At 33.9% G+C, this 23,001-nt stretch overlaps 1 protein-coding gene across 4 annotated transcripts in view; it reads right to left on the bottom strand.

Moving 5' to 3' along the window:
* The window catches only part of ERBB4 (erb-b2 receptor tyrosine kinase 4), a 1,210,589-nt gene that overhangs the window by 412,141 nt on the left and 775,447 nt on the right, over positions 1–23,001 (bottom strand). For all 4 annotated transcript variants that reach the window (XM_017535013.2, XM_017535015.2, XM_017535010.2 and 1 more), the window contains exon 4: positions 12,838–12,972. In XM_017535013.2, coding sequence (XP_017390502.1) covers positions 12,838–12,972 — 135 coding nt within the window. The remainder of the gene's footprint in view (positions 1–12,837; positions 12,973–23,001) is intronic.

Below are 23,001 nucleotides of genomic sequence, written 5' to 3'. Positions count from 1 at the left end.
TTATCATGAAAACTATAAAATACATCATGAAAAAATCATGTATTTTAGCGAAAATACTATACTCGTGAAAATATACTTAAAAATAAGTTTCAGAGAAACAATGAAACCTGAAGGCTGCCCTCAAATAGACAATTTGAATCCCAGAGACCTACTATTTTAAGAAATTTTTATCTCTTCAACTATTCACTGGAAGCCAACAAATCTGTTGGCTTTGTAAGCTGCCTGAGGCTTACATTGTTAAGCTGCCTGAGGCTCTCAGAGACCCCCAAATCAGGCCCTTAATACCTACCTTACAGAATATGCAAAATAGAAATGGGGTTAAGTGCCTGTGCTACACCAGGCCCAGGCGGTCACAGGCATTTAAAGCATTGATTGTTATTATTGAAATTAATGATACAGATGTTTCACATAACGACAGAGAGCTAAATATTCTCTATGAGGGGACTCATGTATTTGGTAGTTGGCTCATGTGTAGCATGCCCATATGTTCTATGCCAATTTCAAACTAACATATACCCTGAAATGTCTGCATCATATTCGGTTTTGCTAATCATTTTGCCATCACAGAAATCTTACGCTAGGCCAGTGCTACTTACACCTCTTCCTAGAATCAGTAGGAGACTTTTGAAGGTAGTCAGATTCTCTCCTATAAACAAAACTTACACAGGCAGAATGTGAGTGAATTCCAATACAAGCCCAAGTTTGGAAACCATTAATCTAGTTACCTGTGGACAAAAAAGCCTTGTCCTTTCATGCTAGTGCTAGACCATGCTACACAACATCTCTGCTGGTCACTTCATGTAATAATGTTTTCTTCCAACAAGCTACAGTCATAAAGAAGATTTAAGGTTCGTCACTGGAAACTAAATCTAAACATAGTTGAAAGTGGAAAATTGCCATTTTAAGAGCTAAAGCAGTAAGCTTGTGGGGTATGGAGGAGTTAATCTTTGAGACAGAAACTCTACTCTGAAAGGGACTTTTGTAAACCTTTTAGTCAAACAGAAATAAGATCTATTCATTATTCTTGAGGTAACTTGAATGCAAAAGTTAGCATGAATGCAGCTAAGTATACAGTTTAATAAATTAAATAAAAAGTATAGCAGAAAATGACCCTGAAGAATCAAATGTTTTCTCTTTACAAATTTTGAGCTAAGCTGCCCTATCCCTAAAGAGGCTAAACAGGTTGTCCCTTCTTGAAAACCGTGTGTGTGTGTGTGTGTGTGTGTGTGTGTGTGTGTGTGTATGCTATTCAGCATTTGCTCACAATAGACTAGGGGCTGCAATCAGTTCATATCAAGAATGAGGTGTTGGCCAAATATGTTGGTGCTATTACAGAGAAAAATGATAAACAATTGAACTGGCCTCAGCCTGGCATCACTTCTACAGGTCTGTTCATATTCATAGGTGGCAATTCAGTGCTCAGAGCCAACTGTTTAAATTTTCTAGAATTTTTAGAGCTTTTCATTAAACCACCATTACTAAATATTAAACTATATAAACTCATAATTAAATGTTATCAAAACAAAGGTAATATATACTGGAATCATTATTTCCTAGTTTGCTATATTTTGTTATTATCTATGGAATTGCATTTATTTACATCTACTGAACCTAGATGGTGGAAATGCTACATAATGATGTGATGCCTGAACATCTTTTCCAAAATCCACACTGATTGCTCAAAGGGGAAGATGTTACGAATATTTATACCATGAAAATCAGTAAGCTCAACAAATTGGGGCCTTTTTTCCTTATTTTTTGGAGAGCAGGTATAAAACATTTATCAGCACAGCGCTGACATAAGGTAAAATTTAAGACTGAAGAAATCATGCTTTTGGGAAATACACTATTAAAACTTGTCTAAGGGAGCCACAACATATTTTGTGCCTGGAGTATTTTCTGATTTGACAATTGATGTTTCCACTAAGTCAGAAACAAAAAATGAAATGAGCTTTGAACTGAAGAAGAGGCAAAAGACCTAGGAGAAGATAGACTGACTAATCCGTAAGGTTTGAAAATGGTCAGAGGGTCTTAGTAGTGGGGGATGACTTCAATGGCAACACATGGACAAGGACATGGAAGTTAATTTTGGGCCTCTCTCTCCCCAAATAACCATTCTTATTATTAACACAATTATGTTAATAACCAATCTTTTTGTTTGTTTATCTTTTTTGAAACAGGATCTTACTCTGTCACTCGGGCTGGAGCACACTGGTACAATCACAGCTCACTTCAGCCTTGACCTCCTGCACTTTAACTCCTCCTCCTACCTCTAACTCCCAAGAAAGACTACAGGTATACTCCACTGTATCAGGCTATTTTTTGTTTTTGTAAAGATGGGGTCCTACTCTCAAAATTCCAGGCTTAAGAGAATCCTCCCACTTCAGCCTCCCAAATTTCTGGGATTACAGCATGAGCCACCATGCCTTGTCAATAACTGGTTTTATTTGTGCTTTGAAGGAATCAGGCACCTGGGTCTTAAGAGCAGTTAAGGGAGTGCCTAGCTCAGCTGTGAAGTGACGGGGGTCCTTGGTAGCAGATGCTAGGAGGTTGGCAGTAAGAGAATAAGATCAGAGAGCTGAAGCTATAGAATTTACTCCAAATTATTGGTTAAGTTAAAATATAAAAGAGAAGTAGAAACTAACTCATAAACTGTTGAGACTAATATTGTATATTTGTGTGTAGGTATACATTTACATAAATGTTTACTTTTTATGTACTTATTACATACAAATGAATTTTTTGATATATTTATGTTTATATACTCATCTATGCTATGATTTTCAGGAAAAAAAATAATACATGCAATGCATGATGAATATGAAGACTAAGATGAGCTAAGAAAGGAGGGTATGAGATAATTCTTCTGTTCTGCCACCTGGAGGTCAGGTTAAGTACTTCCAAGGAATAAATATTCAGTCACTTCCAAGAAATCAGGGATTATACTTCTTTAACTTTATATATATATGCGCGCGTGCACACACACACACACACACACACACACACACACACGAAGGCAGGAGAAGCCCTGGCAGGACTGAAGCTACTCCTTTGGATTTGCAAATCAACATGAAAAATCACCTCAGGGTTGGTAAAAACAGGCCTTGACCTGTGTCTTTAGATTTACTGTCTAATGCTTGCTCAGTCATTCTACCACCCTCCCCCCACCACCTATGTTCATCAATCATTGATTGTTTTCAACTAACCACAAATGTATTGGAACACTATACCCGCTATTAGGTGCATGGGCAGGGATAGTAGGCACAGCCTTATACCTTCTAATTGGAGGAGAACTAGGCCAATCAAGAACTTTGCTAGGAGATGATCAGATCTACAATGTTATTGTTACTGCCCATGCATTCACTATCATCTTCTTTGTGGTGATATCAATCATAATTGGAGGTTTCAGCAACTGGCTAGTCCCTCTGATAATTGGTGCACCTGATTTGGTATTCCCCAGGATAAATAATATGAGCTTCTGACTTCCCCCCCCCATCATTAGCACATGCAGGAGCCTCTGTGGACCTGACCATCTTCTTGCCCCCCTGGGCAGTTGTCTCTTTTATTTAAGGGCCCATTAGCTTTATTACCATAATTATTAACATAAAACCTCCAGCTATATTCCAATATCAAACACCACCTTTTGTTTGATCAGTCCTCATTACAGCAGTCCTGCTCCTTTTCCTCCCAGTCCTAGCTGCTGGCATTACTATACTATTAAATGACCATAACCTCAACATTACTTTTTTGATGCTTGCTGGCGGGGGTGACACTATGTTGCACCAACATTTATTCTGATTTTTTTGTCACCCTGAAGTCTACATTATTATCCTACCAGGCTTTGGGATAATCTTCCACATGGTTATATATTACTCTGGAAAAAAAAGGAACCATTTGGATACATGGGCATAGTATGAGCTATGATATCAATTGCCTTCTTAGGATTTGTCATATGGGCTCACCATATAGTTACGGTAGGAACAGATGTAGACACACGAGCATAGTTCACCTCCATTACCACAGGTATTGCTATCCCTACTGGTGTCAAGGTCTTTAGCTGATTGGCTACCTTGCTTAGCGGTAACATAAAATGATCGCCTGCAATATTCTGAGCCCTAGGGTTCATTTTCCTTTTCACAGTAGGAGGTTTAACCGGCATCGTGTTAGCTAATTCATCACTAGATATTGTCTTACATGACACATGTTATATTGTAGCCCACTATGTCCTATCAACAGGAGCAATATTCGCCATTATAGGAGGCTTTGTCCACTGATTCCTCCTATTTTCAGGCTATGCACTTAATCAAACCTATGCTAAAATCCGCTTCACCATTATACTCATAGGTGTTAGTTTAACCTTTTATCCACAGCCTATCCGGTATGCCCCCGCGTTACTCCAATTATCCTGATGAGTGCAACACATGAAATATTATCTCATCCATAGGCTCATTTATCTCACTAACAGCAGTTATACTAATAATCATTATGACCTGAGAAGCCTTTGCTTCAAAACTAAAAGTAGTAACAATTGAACAACCACCTACTAATTTAGAGTGGCTTACTGCTGTCCACCACCTTACCACACATTTGAAGAGGCTGCCTACGTAAAACTTCTAAACGAAAAAGGAAGGATTTGAACCCCCAAAAATTGGTTTCAAGCCAATCCCATACCTCTATGATTCTCTCGATATTTGTAAAATTATTACATGACTTTGTCAAAGTTAATTTATAGGTTAAAACCTGTATGTTTTAATGGCACATCCAGTTCAATTAGGCCTTCAAGACACTACATCCCCTATTATAGAAGAACTACTCACTTTCCATGACCATGCTTTTATAATTATTTTCTCATAATTACACACACACACACAGACACACACACAAACACACACATTATTTGGCAAAAGGTTGACTGAGAGAAACTTATCATATATAATAAGAATGAAGGTTGGGTGCAGTCACTCACATCTGTAAACGTGGCACTTTGTGAGGCTGAGGCAGGAGGGTAACTTGAGTCCAGGAGTTTGAGTCTAGCCTGGGCAACATAGGGAGATCCTGTCCCCACAAAGAGTAAAAAACAATTATCTGGGCATAGTGACATGCATCCGTGGTCCCAGCTACTCAGGAGGCTGAAACAGTACGATTGCCTGAACCTAAGATTTTGAGGCTGCAGTGAGCTGTGATTGCACCACTGCACTCCAGCTCAGTGACAGAGCAAGACCCAGTCTCAAAAAAAAATAAATACAAATAAATAAAATAAAGATTTATATTGAAAACTGTACTCAAAAGTGAAACAATGCATTAAGAGACAAGAAAACCAGGCTAGCAGGTGTACTGTCCTTGCTCCTGGTAATGTTCTTAAGTAAAAGTTAATTCCTAGAGCGAGTTTCAGCTGACCTACAAAGCCTCTTCTTATAAATGTCATGACAAAGGCCTTCCATGGTATGGGTCAGATGCAAGTCTTTACTTTCTCAAAACAGCATTACAAAGGCAACTGAGCTGCAACTTGATCTTGGTGCATTCTTCTTTAAAACACATTTCTAGATTCTGTTATGCTAATATTTTATTCAGAAAATTACATGTGAATTCATAAACGATCTTAAGTTCTGTTGTTTTTTGTTTTATTAAATCAGGTCCATAAAAAACTTTATAGGTATTTTAGAAAACAATTTTTTGGATTCATACAGATTCAATGTATCCTTTCCATGTCTGATGCTTTTCATGTGTTCCTATTTCCCAAATTTAGGGTTTTATTTTAAAATAATAAATCAGAATTAATTGTACTCGATCTTGAGAATTCTATTCTAGTTCAAGAATGCTAGCTATATGTAATACAAAGTGCAGCATTGGTTAGGAGTGGGCCATTATTATCATATGTAAACGTCACTGGAAAACAAAGGTTTAGAACATGGATAGTTTGAATGCTGGCGGAACATCTGATTGAAACAAATGATTAGTGCTGGAATAATGTTCATGAATATAGTGGTATCTACTAATTTGCCAATTCCCCCACTCCTACTTCAGTTGTTAGTTGGTATTTTGTTCTAGAAAGCAACTAAGAATGGGCGGTGTACCTGGTGTAATTAATCTAAGAAAAAAGTTGTAGAATCTGGAGCACCTGAGGTTTGTTCTTCTCAGTGTCTTGAGCTAAAGCTATGAGAGACTACCTTCCAGTTACTAAAACACACTTAAAATATAGAAACATATTTAAATGTCAATGAATATATAATGAAAATATAACTGTCACATATTTTAGAAATACTTCTGTCCTCATATGTTCAATTCACATAAAAATTATAATCAGAAGGTCCTTTATTCCTTTGTCCTAAGAAATCGCCCTCCAATTGACACATTAACTCATTTATTGCTCATAATAGCCTTATGAAGTTGATGATAATAACAGCTCCTGGGCAAGAAAAAAAGAAAAAAAAAAAAACAATGTGTGATCTTTCAGGCAGGAGCACGGGCAATTACGTTACCTGGCAGGTCTCATGGGGGAAAGCTGTCCTCCCACACCACACTTGGTGCCCAGTCAGTGTACTGCAGTGTCTAAGGGAGTTGCAGGATGAGACTCAGGGTTTGCTGATCAGCCATGTCTCACCCATGTCTCCCATCCTGGCTCAGGCACACTATTCAGAAACCTCTTTATTAAGGGCCATTGACAGAGGCTTTCTTTATGTGCTTTCACTAAAATCTCCTTACGGGGAAGAAGTAGGGGGCCCTGGAAGACACCTTTTCTCCACTCTGACTCCGTACTTAGTACTTTTCACTCTTAGGCCTACCCACCCCTCCCTCCTTTCAGCTTCCAGGTTCATAAGACTTTCAGAACCATTTTCTGCCACTCCCTCCTCAGTGAAAAAATTCCCCATGTCTGCACTGATCCATCTGACCCTCACCTGGGACTGTTCTATGGGAGAAACATGAGACAGTGTAGTTGGTGCTTTCTCTGATTTAGCCTCTTGAATAAACTACTGCAGTAAGAGATTAAAAGCTTGACTGTTACCCTCATTTTTGCTTGTCTAAATTGACCACTGTCACCTAGCAGCTTAGCTCTCAGCTCAGCTCAGCTCTTGACACTCTGTCTTTTATAGATGAGTAAATGGAGGGATTGAGGGCATAAATGACTTGCTCAAGGTCAAATTGCTGGTAAGCAGCAGTGCCAGGTTTCAAACAAGCTAATTTGGCTCCCAAATCCATTCTCTGTACTACACTATCTTCTCTGTTGAGAAATCATTGTTTCTTTATTTTTCCATATTAATGTTCTTATATATTCCTATTTGCTTAAATTTTAGAAGGCAACTTATTTATATCATTTTGATATTCTTTTGGTGCTGAGGGTCATTATTACAGTGTTCCAAGTAAATGAAACATCATTCATACATGATTTTTTTCATTTTGAAGAATTAGTTTACTGAATAAGCCCAATTGATAGATAATTTCTACTGGGGATGTAAGAGTAAAAAGGATTACTTCATGAGGGTGGGAACTTTTCCACAGCCCTCCTGAAGTCTGAATTTAAAAACTCAAGTACATTTCAGAAAATATAACTCGATTATAATTATTCCTAAATAATATAGTTTTAAGGAGTAGAATCATTTTTAATTGCTTTTATAGATACTTCAGACCTTTTCTTCACAGTTTCAATTATAACTCAAATAAATGGCAATACAAAGCCAGAATACCCCTAAAAGGTTTTTACCATTTTGCATTAAGAATTAGTACTGTACAAAAAAATGTACATTAATACTTTGCCAAATATTGCTTAAGAATAAACTATTCTTAAATTTCTTATGTCAAAATTGTGTGATTTGTACATATTCACAAGTATTATACAGATTACCGGTAGTGTCTATTTAAACATTAAGGGAAAATAGGTATACATATTTTACCTTACATTTATTATACTATAAAATAGAATATACATATAATAAAAATATAACTTACATAAATTAAATCAATTTCATAGATACATGTTGTCTTTATCTAAAAGTGAATAAACTACCAGTCTCTGGGTTATAACTTTTACTTTACATTTATTCTTTTTTATTAATAATGGTTTAAAAATATCATTCAGATTCATCTGATTTTCCTATTTATAAACTGCTAGGGTTTGAATGCTTTTGTCTCCTCCCAAACTCATATTGAAACTTAATCCCTAATGAAACAGTATTGGGTGGGAGGCCTAATGGGAAGTGTTTAGGTCATGAATATATTAATACTGCTATAAGAAGAGCTTGTAGGGGTGGGTTTATTCTCTTCCTTTCTTCTGCTCTCCAGAAGATGCAGTATACAAGGTGTCATCTTGGAAGCAGAGACCAGGCCTTTATGAAACAGACCAGATGCCAGCACCTTGATCTTGTACTTCTCAGCCTCCAGAACTACAAGAAAATACTTTTCTGTTCTTCATAATTTATTGAGTCTTAGGCATTCCATTATGCAGCTCTAACAGGCTAAGACATAAATTTATCTATTTCATTTATATATCTATCCATTCAGTGAATATCTGTTATCCGTCTATTACATGCTACAACAGAGGATAGAATGATGAACTGGACCTTGTCTATGAGGAGTTTCCATTTTAAAGTGTAAGACAGAATGCCAAGTTTCAACTCTGGTCATTATGGGGTCACATGGGAAATGTTACCTAATCTAGCTTGAAGAAGAGACCACCTATTAAAAGAGTTGACACCTGATAAATGTCTTAAAGCATAACTGAAATTCAGTCTGGAAAACAGAAGAGAAAAGGCAGTGCAAACAAAGAAATTGTAAGAACTCAATCCACAGAGTTGAGATATAGGCAGGAATTTGCTGAAAACTCCAAGCCAACTGGATTTTGTTCAGATTTGATCCTATATTAGTTAGTCAGTGGCAAGATTTTTAGACAGTGTCCTGGCTAAATTCCATTAAATAGAGCTCTTGTAGGCATTTTGTTGGGTAAATTTGTTGGGACTGGAAGCAAGGAGAGTAATTAAATACACAGGCTGTTAACTGGGGGGCTATGGATTCCTAAAAAGCCTGCAGATAAAATTTAGGAGGTCCTTGAATTTGAATGGGAAATCATTACATTGATATTCTAATTAACTCTTTTATTAAAGTTAATCACTATCATCAATTACAAATATCAGGACCATACCACAGTAGTATTAGCAATACTAGCCACGCTAACCAATAGAAACCATAGATATGTGGGGGTTACCTTCCAGGTGTTAACAGCCATCTTAAATACTATTATTTATTCATAAATGCAGTAAAAAAAGATGACATAATATTTACTATCTTAACCACTTTTAAGTGTGTGTTTTGTAATGTTAGGTATGTTCACGTTGTTTTCCAACAGATCTCCAGAAATTTTTCAATCTTGCACAATTGAAACTATACTTGTTAAAGATCAGTTGCCTATTTAGCCTTACTTTCAACCCCTGGAAACTACCATTCTACATTCTGTTTTCTGAGTGTGACAGTTTAGTTACCTTATGTAAGTAAAATCATACAACATTTGTGTTTTTGTGACTGGCTTATTTTCTTTAGCATAGTGTCCTCAAGATTTATTTGTGTTGTAGCATATGGCTAGATTTCCTTCCTTTTTCAAGCTGAATAATATTTTATCATTATATGTATGTACCACATTTTGTTTATCCATTCATCCACCAATGACATTTGGGTTGCTTCCATCTCTCAGTTATTATGAATAATGCTGCTGTGAGCATAGATATGCAAATATCTCTTTGAGAACCTGCATTCAATTCCTTTGGTTACATATCCAAAAGTGGGATTGCTGGATCATATGATAATATTTAATTTCTGAGAAATCACCAGACTGTTTTCCATAGTGGTCACACATTTTACAATCCCACGAAGAAGGATGCCAATTTCTTCGCCTCCTCACCTCCTCACCAGCATTTGTTATTTTCTTTTTTTATATTAGCCATCCTAATAAGTTGGAGACAATATTCCATTGTGGTTTTGACATGATTTTTGGTTTGGTTTTTCTCTAATGATTAGTAATGTTGAGCATCTCTGGTCATGCTTTTTGTCCATTTGCATATCATCTTTAGAAATGTCTATACAAATCTTTTGCTCACTTTTTAATAGGGCTACTTGCTTCATGTAATTGAGTTGTAGGTTATATATATATATATATTTTTTTTTCTGGATATCAATTCCTTATCAGATATATGCTTTACAAACATTTTCTCCCATTCTATAAGTTGTCTTTCATTCTGTTGATTGTACCTTTTGATGCACAGATGTTTTTAAGTTTGATACTATCTCGTCTATTTTAGCTTTTGCTGGTGGTGTTTTTGGCGTTATATCCATGAATTTATTGCTAAATCTAAGGTTATAAAGCTTTCCCCTATATTTTCTGCCAAGACTTTTATAGATTTCAGTTTTGTGCTTAGGTCTGTAATTAGCTTTTGAGTTAATTTTTGAACATGGCATATGATAAGGGCCCAAGTTCAATCTTTGGCACATTGGTATCTAATTTTCCCAACATCATTTGTTGAAGAGATGTCCCTTTAAAATATATTATTTATGCCTATCACTGCTTGAGAATTACACTATATATTAATCCTACTGCTAGTATTTTTAATTTAATGTACTAAGAAAGAGTGTATTAGGTATTTGTTTCTTAAGCAGTTTGATAAATGTACCTCAATCTAATTTATTTTCCTTGTAATCCATTGTAATTTATTATATGTATTTATTGATTGCTATGCATTCATGAATTCAATATTTATTTTGTGCCCATTTATTCTTCTAAAAATATTGTGAAAAGAGATCACTGGGCTTCACCAGGCTACTACAGTGTTCATTGCCTCAAAAATATTAAAAATTTAGAGTTTGTTTTAGTAATTTAGACACAGATGAAGTCTTAAACTAGGCCAATCACAATAATAAATATGTAAAATCAAGAAACAGGCAAGAATCAGGATGACTTCATGATTAACTAACTGCCAAGAGATAAGAAAGTAAAGATAATAATGACCCCCCAAATTTTTAACTTGAGTGATTGGTTGGTGGTATGCAGTTCTAGGGAGTCATCAACCTAGAGGTTGCATTTAAAACCCTGAAAGTGTTTGAGATAAACCCTGGGGAGAAGACAAGGAACTAAATTGACTAAAGATACAACCATAGGAAACTAACAGTCAAATAATAGACAATTCATTATTAGTATGGTGTCATGCAACGTGTCAGCAAATAAAACTACTATGTAAATAATAAAACTTTGGCAATTAATTGGTAGTTAATTTGTAAAAGTCCATTGGTTATGACTCTACTCTGCATTTATAATTTTTGCACCTGCAATTATTTACATGCAAAAAACAATACATCCACAGTTGCCTAATTGTAGGCACAACCATCCAAATTTGTCTTCAAAAGAATAGCACAAAGAGACACCATCTGTGAAAGTGCAACAAACCCCTCAGATCTTTCCTGCTCCAAATTCTGTAAGGCTGGTGGGCACACTTCCCTTTTGGCTTCTGTCTCAGGCTTTACTCTTGCCTGATCTTATTCAAGCATTACAGGCTAGTCAATCTGATAAGATGAGAGTCAGCAGGACTTTCCTTTTACCCAACCAATATCCACCCCTCCTCCACCCCGAAAATATAATATGTGCAGTAGTATGGACAGACTGAAAACAGCAGCCATTTCTGAAACACATCATTTGTCTTGTTAACGTGAACAGATTCCATCTTTTTCACATGTAATTTTACAAAGTAGGCAACGTGAATACGATAAAGACAAAACTCCATGCAAATTTCTGCTCAAAGGTGACAAGAAAATTATATTACTCTACTTTTTACATAAAGTTTTAGCCATTTATTAAAAACACAGCTGTCAGTTTTGATAAAATATATTCATATTTCCCCAGTATATTATTAGGGCCATGATGAAATTTAATAATTGTCCCATGGAGTTTGATTTTCCACAAAAATGTCATAACACAATCAGTAATATAGCAAATAATTATTGAACTATGTTGAGACAGTTATGATTTCAGGTGGGAAATATGTAATAGATGAGAAATATAAAACCCAGGTTAACTCTTGATAAAGATTCTGTTCTCATACAAATGTTGGTAATAATAAATGTGGGGACACCATAGTCTGTTTTATGAAAATGAAACAGATACCAGGCAGAATAATTTTCAAAGGTTTAAATCATAGTTCAAATATTATTTGTTTATTATTTAATCATATTAAACACTTTAAATCTGATAAATTCTTTGTGGTAGAAAGAATACCCATTTTAAGAATGGGAAATTCAGTAGTTTATTAGACTAATTACTAAAATCAGACTGTAACATGTTTCTTCTACATGAAATCTGTATTTCTCCATTCCATAAGTGTTTCAAATTATCATAAAGTATGACCATGAAGACTTCAGGGGCAAATGAAGGCCTAAGAATTCTGCAACATTCACTAGGTTTTACTTTTTAATAAAAAATAACAGTGACTAGGAAGGTCCATTTTTGTTCTATTACCTTCGTCTCAATGGTACATAGGTATATGGAGACTTGAAGCAATAGATACCAGCCTTAAGTTTGTGGATAGGTGACACGTTTGGACACTGGGAGAATGATGAAGTAATTTAAATGAAGCAAAGAGAAACAAGGTAACAAAATGAGAATTTGTAAAGAGGAAACATGATTTCCAAAACAGAATTAACTAGAAGTAAAAGATTGGTCAGCCATTTGTGCTGTCATATATGACTGAACATTTCAATGAATGCAATCGAAGTTCAAAATATTAATAACGGCATAAGCATAACTCATTCACCTCCACATAGGGTAGAACAACATTTTGAGACATTAAAAAGAATAATGCTACTTACATCCTGAACTACCATTTGTTGACACAAGAGTCAAGTTGGAAGGCCAAGGATTCCGAACAATATCTTGCCAATGAATGGTGTCTGCATAACAAAGGAATTTGTTCTGGTCTACATAGACTCCACCATTTAGGATTTCTGTATTAAAAAACAGAGAAACAAATTTGTTGTCAAACTGCTTGTTAATGAAAAGGCAATCAACAAAAACTATTTGCTCTTCACTATTTTCAGTGTTAAAGTCATGGTGATAATAGCCAAGATATCTTTAAAAATATCTTTCACTGAATAATATACATTGATTGCAGGAATTTGAAAAGATTGAAAATTACAAAAGTGAAAACCACCACTCATATTCGTACACTCTGAGAGTAACACTCCTAACATTTTGGTATAAATGTTATAAGTCTATTGCCAGTTTTCTTCCCTGGAATCGAAACAATAATTTATACAATATTTTATAACCTGCTTGTTTTGTTTAATATCATATAATGAGTATTTAATGGTAATTACTACTCTGTATTATTTTAATAAGAATAGGATATGTCACAGTATAAATTAAATAGTAATTATCTAACCAATCCCCTGTTGTTGTTAGTTTAACTATTTATCTCTGATTAGTCTTTAAAGCAAATTTCCACACACGACATTCCAAGGTGATAGACTGTGGATATTTTTAATATTTTTGGCATCAATTGACAAATTATCCTTAAAGAGATTGTTTCAGTCAATGTGACATTGACTGCAGTCAGTAGGTAAGTAATTAGCACAAAGTGGAAGCCAAAATTAATGTCTCAATCACAAAAATGTTGTCATCTCAAGTGAAATTGATAGGATTGTCAATTATTCTTTAACAACACAAGCAAGATATAGCAAATCCTGTGGTTCACTGGAATAAGGATATAGCTGTGGGATAACATGCACCAAAGCCAATTTATACTTGATTCTTTATTTCACAACACTGGTCTTGATTAGCTAATTTGTCTTCCACAAACAATGACTGACCACAGAAATGAATTCTCTTTCAGACATCTTTAAGTTATCCAGGAAAATAAAAACTGAGATACATCCTTGGAAAATATTATCCTTATTAATTTAAGAAATTAGCTAGAAATACACGTAGCACCTTCCTGCCCAATATGTACCACATTTTCCCCTCTTGTTCAATACAAAAGCAATTTAAGAGAAATCATGCATCAGTCCACAAAGTGTTCAACTACAAGTAATAAAAATCCAGTTAACAGTTTATAGAAATAGGGGATTTTTTTTTTCCATATAAGAAGCCTGTAGGAGGCAGGTGCAGATATTAGCTGAGCTGATCCACAGTACCCATTACCTTTCTGCCATCTGTAGTGTGTCAGTTTTATTCACTTCAGGCACAAGATGGCTGCTACATCCAAAAACTGAACTGCAGTCTTTCTGAATTGCAGGCAGGATGAAGTTAGAAGAGCAAGCAAGAGATTTCCTCCTAGTGAAGCTGTGACTTTTTATTTGGGAAGAAATGCTCTCCTCAAGGATTATGTCTGCATTTCATTGGCCAGACCCATATCCCATGGCTACCTCTACCACAACAGAGATTGAATAAGCCACTATTTAGGTGGAGTTATTGCTACTGGGATAAAACCCAGACCAACAGGAGTGTTAGTGAGGAAGAAGAGGAACATGGATATTGGGAAAGCAAACAACATTGCCTCCCTTGGTAGCCTTGAGAAATTCATCTCTCTTGTGTGGAACCCCAAGCTAAATTTGCAGGAGTCATCTTAAACTAAAGAGAGATAAATAAACTAAAGGAATGTGTGGCACCACAAGAGGGTTATTTGTGGACTGGTGGTCACATCCCAAGTGTCTTACTGCCTTGTACGTACGAAATCCTCTAGATTAATTTTGATATTCCAGTTCTTTCTACATTTAAAATCACTCCCATTTTCATCATCAGTTGTTTCACTGACTATTCGTTCCATTTCTTCAGTGAGGAAAAAGAAATTAGATCATCTTTCTACTTCTAAAACCCAGTTCATTATTTTTTATGACCTAACCATACAACCTTCATCAAAGCAAAAGGGAGATGTAAGACATAAGAAAGATTGTGAAATGGATTTCTACATTAATGTTTGGCATTAAGTTTTTATCTAAGAAATGTGACAATCTCATACTAATAGCTTTCTCATGAGACATTAGGTGATGCTCTTCTGCTCTGGGAATAATTCTCCATTAGGTGACAAAGAAAGGAGATTTTGACTGCTATCCAGGAAATGAAGGTTATTTTTCAGTCTACATTTAAAAAGTTCTACTTAAAAAAAAAAGTGAAAAGGTAATAGCTCAAACATTGCAGAAAGAGTGTTTATTTTTCAGGAGTCACATTGTATTTCAAATAGTTCATACAAAGGAACACAGTATCCATCTCCAACTTCCTATCTAAAATTTTTTAAATAGAATCAGATTATATTATACTGAATAATAGTCTTATCAAATCCCATTCTTCAACAATATTAATCTGCTATGAATGTTGACATTTGTTTCTTAGAAATAGTCTGCTCAAGAGCTTGGCTTATACTTGGAAAAGGGATTTAGGAAAGGAGGCAATAATAAATCCAGCATAATCTTACATGTTAAAATTTGAAATTAAGACACATGATCAATCCAGATGATACTTTCATCATTCCTAATTCAAAACTCAGCATCTGTTAGCAATTCTGGTAGGAAGATTTATAAATGTTTAGCAATTAATCATGGGTAGTTTATTTATATATTGTTTTCTCTGAAAATATCTTTTTCCTTTATGTTTTGTATAAACCCTATCCTGCTGTTGAATGTCAAAACCTCACAGTCAGAGAATGTAGAATTTTATTGACACTTATAGGACAGTCTTAACATGCAATCTTACACTTTCTTTTTCTTAACTTGATTACCTAAATATGTGTCAGGAAGTAATGTTCTAATAGCATTTATATATAGTCTTAAAGTTTTCATTGATTTTATAACTTTACATTTTAAAATATACATTTGATATATTTTTGTGAGAAAATATATTCAGGTAGAAAATATATTTCTGGACTAAAAAAACTCTAAAGAATAGATACTAACCTGTAAGAAAGGTCTTAGAGACACAAATTATTTACTTGTTAGAATGAATACCTAATGTTTCTGTCTTGGTTGACTACAGAGGCTCGACTGTATTTTTTAGATAAGAAAGAGGGACAAGGATTAGGAAAAGAGAAAAGCTTGGTTAGATGTTTATCTAATAAGAGTTAAAAAATTTCTGGTTATATTTAGATCTTGTGGTAACACACAAGAATAACCATGAGTTCCACAGGTTTTATCAAAGATTTATTGGAAGAAATCACCTGTGTTACACCAACAGTTTCCCTCCCACTAACATGAAATAAAGTAACAAATAAATGTTAAGAAAGATAGGCAAATGAGGTACACATTTAATTGATATTCAAACATATATGCAAAATGTCTGAATGAATACAGAAACTAAACAAAATGTTGAATATGTGAATGAGCTCAAAGCATCTCATTTCATTGTATTTTACTTCCACTGCAGAAAATATACCAGAGTAAAGTGAGAGAGACACAGATAGATTCTTGGTCATTTAATCAATTGGTAGAAAAAAGCTATGAGTTTTCTTATCATATTATATACAAATATTTCTGGCAAGTTGACAAAACAGAACTGTCTCTTTTTGATAAATGTCATGGTTAAATGTAGTAAGATATATTAGACATGACATCTATGAAAAAAGTATCATTTCATTACTGAAAATTTCCAGTAAACACTTAAATATGTTTGTGTCTCAAATGTTTCCAACTAGATTAACACATGCAGCTCAAGTAAAAGATGTCATGAATCTTTTTGTAGAGTAAATTGTAATCCACACTACCTTCCAATATTTTGAATTTAACTTATATGTAGCACATTATTTGTAACTGAAACATAATTACACTAAGCTCCATAAAGGCAAAAAATACTTTTCAGTGCTGTATCTATAGTATCAAACCCAGAGCAGTAGTTACTCAATGAAATAATTATTAGATTTAATTGGAAAAGTACCGTGGAATTTGCAAACAACATTTATAAGGTAACTTCTGTTGTAGTTCCTAATTTTAAATCATATTCTGACCAAATCAAAGTAAGAATGAAAGTTATCTTTTCCCATAAACACTCTATAGTTAATCTTGACTGGTCCTATGTTTCAGAAAGTATGAAGTTGTTTCTGTTTTGTTCAAAACCATATCTCAAGTTTCTAGTATTATGCAAGGATCAAGGAGATGCACAATAAATGTTTGTTTAATTGAAATATATATGTATAATATCTTGAATTTAAGAAAAAATCTATGTATATATGTGTATATATACACACATATATATACACACACACATATATATATATACATAAAACTGTGGTTAGAGATTTTAAAAGCTGAAAGGAAAATAGCATTTATTATATAAAATGCATATAATTGATAAATACAATATTACTGCAGAATACATTTGATATTTATAAGGCATTTTTATTCCCAAACATATTTTGTACACCAAACTCAATTATTAGTTACCAGGTGAATAATAATGATCTTTATCCCAGACAGACCAAATTTCCCTAAGCCTGTGCAAATCATCTTGCATATGCTACAGAGAAGCCTAAATGTTCTTATATTGAACCGTAAGTCTACTGCACAGTGTCTTTACATTTTTCAGAAAGGTATAAAGTGCCAATATGACATTTGAAAAAGGGCATAAAGTATTTGTATCTTAGTCATTCAATCCACAAAGGTTAGCCATTGGACCATTTCTTTCCTTGATTTCCATTTTCATGAGTGTAATAATGAAGGAAATGTTTGTGTTATTTAAATGACTTCTTTTGTACTCTTCATTTCTTGTCCAATGCTAGTTACTGCAGTGAATTTGGGGATGAGTGCCCATTAACAGAATCATTGACATTTTGCAAATATATTCTCTCAAAAATGATGGTAAAATACTGAATAATACCTTTTTTTCTCTGCCTTGTATGAAATGGCCTAATTATAAGGTAACAACCCTGCTGAAAATACAGATTAATATGACCTCTTTCTTAGGTTTAAGAAGTTCACAAAATTGCTTTGACTCCATGCACAATTTGTAACCATTTCACAAACAAGATTTAGTATCTTTCTCTTTTTCCAAAATAAAGATTATAATTTTAAATGCACTTTCACTATAATTCACTTTAGTCTATATGATTCATATTATTAGTGAACATTTTAATTCTACTCAAAAATCTATCAACCATATGATATAAGAAGGATCTAATAAACAGGAATGGAATATTTAACCTCCATCCCTGATTGTATATCTAAGTATCTTGTTTTACGGGGGTCCATCTACAGCTCAACTTTATAATTTAAATAATAATAAAAATAAATAAAGATTAGAAATATTGCATTTGTCTAATTTCAGTAGGGGCATCTAAATAATGCATATTATCAGACTTACACTGTCTATCTAAGTCAAAGGGCAGAATCAAGAATCAAAATACAAGGAGCAAAGCCCGTTTTCAAGATGAGGCTGCAGAAAGCAGTTACAGGACATTCTCAGACACAAAGTAACGTATCTTTCTCACTGTCATCACCTTAAGTCACACAAGTCTGTTGACAGATAACGATACAAAAATAATATAGCTCACATCATACACCTGTGATACTTAATACATCATCTCTAGAATGGACTTGGTCCAGAGATTCCTGTATCTTTCCCAAACCCAGACCTTTCAGCTGGGAGCACAATGAATTGCTGCTACCCCACTGGGTCAGCCCTCAAGGTTCATTATTAATAAGCTGGGACTCTAAAGGCTAATGAGAACCGGGTGCTTGAGGAGACAATGGCTCATTCATCATCAATCAAGCTTTGAAGTTTTTATACAGATGATTTAAGGAGAGTTGAAGTGTGCAAAATTGAAATGTCACATTTGTATTGGGAAGGGGTAGAGGGTGATAATGTAAATGAGTGATGTAACCTTCTATATTTCAGCTCAATGATCAGAGTCAAAAGCTCATGGATGCAGATACCAAATGTTTTCCATCACAGTATAGAAATTTCAAGAAGAAATGATTAGATCCACTGGCTGAAAATCAGCTTAAGACAGAAAATAGTATCTTGATTTCAATTGAATAAAGCTCAGTAATGCTTCCCACAATGTTCTAACTTATTAATACACACTTCAGTGTCCACTACAATTCTTAGCTTTCATTATGTTTCAGTTTTGAGTTCTAGCTCCTCTGAGAGGTCTGATATGACCACCTAGTTCTCAGGGTTCCCCCTTTCTCTAACTCCTATAATACTGATTACCCAAACCACTTATCTGACATAGAGCAAATGCTACCTTACCTTCTTATTTATTCTTTTGTGTATTTGCCTTATCTTCCCTATCTTACTGGAGGTCCCTCAAGGATTAGAACTATAATGTACATCTCTCTGTGTCCCTAGTGCCAAAGAAAGTGTCAAGCACATAGAAATTCAAATGTTGTTGATGATTATGATAATAACTTTCATACAACATGACCAACTTTTGTAAAAAATTATTACTTGCTTAGCGATAGCATAATGTTAGTGATATGCACTAGGTGTTTACATTATAAATCCAACAAAATATTGAACACATTTATTATGATCTTAAAATATTCTGTCTGCACTAATATTAAGGAAGTAGTAAACCATTTAAACTCATTGATATTCCCTGGAAAAATTAAAAAAAATATATTTTGTCTTATAACAGTATTTAAATTACGAATATAAGATTTCCTTTTCAAATTGTCTTATTATTTAATCCCTTAAGTGTGCCAGCATGTCTAGCTTTTTTCCAATAATTTCTCCCTGATTTGTATTCTCCCTGTTTTCTTATTTCTTTAAAAGTCAACCTAAATGCTGTAAAAGTCATCTAGACTCAAAATTTGAAATTTATTATTAATTCCTTTATTTCTCCATTTAATCATTTATGCTACTCTAAAGAAGGTTTCTCATAGTGTCTCTTTTTATATCCACAACTACTCCTTAATTTGAGTTCTATCATCTTGTACTAGATTTACCTTCTTGCCTGTAATCATTCTTCCCACCCCACAAATCCATCTTGCATATTAAAAGTCATAATATATGCTATATTATAAGTAGACAATATACTTTAGGTAGGTAGAGAGAGAGTGGTGGTGCGGGAGAGAAATCCTGCCCTATCAGGGCTTTGAAGTGTAAAGGCAATAATACTGAAATCTAGTTTACTGGATAAAATTAAGCTCATAATCTAGTTTTGCTTCAAGAAAGCAAAGGTGGGCCTTGTCCACCTTTATGAAGCTCAATTTTCTCAGTTCTGTAATGGGGGTATTATACTTACAGTATCTGTCACATAGTTGCTTCTATTATAATTTAAAATTGCTAATTATCTAAACAATTGTTATTTCTTGGTACAAGCAAGCAAGGAATACATTTCTTTTGGGTATTCATACTAACATTGCATTAATCAGTATTCTATTAGGTTGTAACTTAAAGAGAATAGACTTTTATTTTTCTTTTATATAAAAATCTGGCTAGGTTATTCAAGGATATTATAAAAAATCCACAATCATCAGTGAGCTCGATTCTATTTGTTTCTTGTTTCTCTACTATCTTCAATATATGGAGTTTCTAACCGGCAAAAACCAGGCAAAAGATGGAGAAAATCATGAAGAATGAAAGAACAGAGAAAGAGTACACGTTGTGTATTTTAATGAAAATTCCTGCAAACTACCACAGCACAATTATATCTTATTAGTCAGAATGAAGTCTTTGAGCCAGAGCTAGGTGCAAGGAAGATAGGAAATCAAAGTATTCGTTCTAGGTGGTCATATGAGTAGCTAAACTTTATATGCTATTTAAAAGTTAGGAAATGATAATAGACATTGGGCATAACTAGCAGTAGTGACTCAAAAGAAACCTTTTATCTTCTGGATATTTATAAAACATAAATGTTGTGACTTGAACACATATGAAGATTTTTATGAAATGTTTTAATTGAATTATAACACACGCATAGATGTACATAGATCATATGCAGTTAACTTTTACAAACTGAATTACACTTATGTAACCAGCACTCAAATCAAGAGCTTGAGCATACCAATACCAGCAGCCTTCCTCACACTTTCCACCTCATATCACTCTATCAGAACCCTTATCCTGAATTTGAACAAGATAACGTTTGCTTATTTTTGTATTTTATGCAAATAGATTCATACCATATGTATTCTTTTGTGTCTGGCTCCTTTTGCTCAACATTATGTTTGTGAAATACACCTACATTGTTTATTTTCATTGTTGTATGGTATTGCATGGTTTGTCAACTGTACATTGATGGGCATTTGGATACTTTCCACATTTGGGCTATTGTAAATACTGTTGCTATGAATTTCCTAGAAAATGCCTTTTGGTGATTATATGTACACATTTATGTTGCATGTATACCTAGAAATAGTATTGCTGGGCCATAGTGATAATCACTTTTTATTTAATCAGTTTAACCCATTGATATGCCCATTAGTAGTATAAGAGAAATCTAATTGCTTCTCAACCTTGTCAAGTCTTGATTATTAGTTTGTTTGTTTTGTTGTATTTCATTGTAGTCATTCTTATTGGTGTATAGTGTTATCATTTTAATTTGCACTTCCGTAGTGACTACTGAAGTTGAGCCTCTTAAATACTATCTTTGAAGTATAGTTTTTAAAGGCAAGAGATTTATTTGTTTACTTCAAGAAAGGTCTTACTATGTGTAAAACATTTACAAAGCACTGTTAAAACCTGATCTTCAAGTTACTGGCAAGCAATTGTGTAAAATAATTTATCAGATGTCACCCTCATAACTTATGTTTGTTGCTGTTGTTGTTAAGAGATATTGCTCAATGTTTTGAAAATGATATTTTTAAATATCTTATGAAAAATATTAAAACTACATTAAAATTATAAAGAATAAAACACAAATGAAAGATGGATGGGAAAATTCACAGTAGGTGAATCTCTCTGACAACAGACAAATACAACAAAGGTATATAAAAAGAAAGAATGAGAAATTTAATGTATTTTTGCTATTAAAATAGAATACTCCTTTACATAAAGCTCACATATTTTTATTCCTGTATCTACCAAAAAGCCCTCATTACAGACCACAATCCTCTTAAATAACTGTTCCAATTTTCCAGAAAATGTAATTGCTTCAGTAGAACAAATCAGTAGAGTTCAATGTTTTCATTACCAATAAGGGGGACAGTCATATTAGTACTCAGAAATGATTTGTCCATTTTATTTATAGGATTTAATACAATAAGCCTGGGATATACTGCAAAGTCACTTTCAAATATCTCACCTACTATATTAGTTTGCATAGTTTTAATAACTCTTCTCACAATGTGCGATTTCTGCACTATTTCTTTTTCAGAAGTCTTCAAAAAAGTATGATTTTTCTTGATGACAGTAATAATAAATAATATTGTTATGTATGTTTCTTGTTGGCATGTTAAGACTTGCAAATAAAAGATAAAGCAATAGAAAGAATAATGGTTTACTATTGTAAAATGATTATATGATTTTCAAATATGTCAAGATTTTTTTAAAGGCTACATTTGAGACTATTAAAAATATAAATATGTGATTTGGGGGCCTAGATGTCTCTGCTAGAATGCCTAGAATGTTAACTTTAAAAATAACACATAAAGATAACACCTTACAAAATAAGGAATTAAAGAAGAAGTCATAAAATAAGATTGCAAAGAAGCCATACTGGAAGACTATTTTAAAAGCCACAACACGAAGGTCCAGATTAAATTTCTTTTAAAATGAAGTTTTAATCTGGAGAAAGTCAGGAAGGAATGACCGAATAGCAACAATCATCAGTTTAAAAAGCACTGGTTGTCAAAATATGAAATATCAGGTACTATGGCAAAATAGAAAGATAAATAAATGACTTTTTAGATTGTGTTGTATACAGTTTTAAATTAGTGTACATTATCCACAGTAAAATGGAACAAATGTAAGCTCTACATTTTACATGTACATGTGTACAATATTTGTATATCTGCATCAAGTAGCCACCACCCAGATAAAGACACGGAATATCTCTATCACTCCAGAAAATTTTCCCTGCTTCGTTCCAGTCGACACTGCATAGA

Source organism: Cebus imitator, unplaced genomic scaffold, assembly GCF_001604975.1.
Source record: "Cebus imitator isolate Cc_AM_T3 unplaced genomic scaffold, Cebus_imitator-1.0 Scaffold89, whole genome shotgun sequence".
Taxonomy (NCBI): Eukaryota; Metazoa; Chordata; class Mammalia; order Primates; family Cebidae; genus Cebus; species Cebus imitator.
Note: the sequence above shows the minus strand (reverse complement) of the source record. Positions and strands in the feature narration are given on the sequence as shown.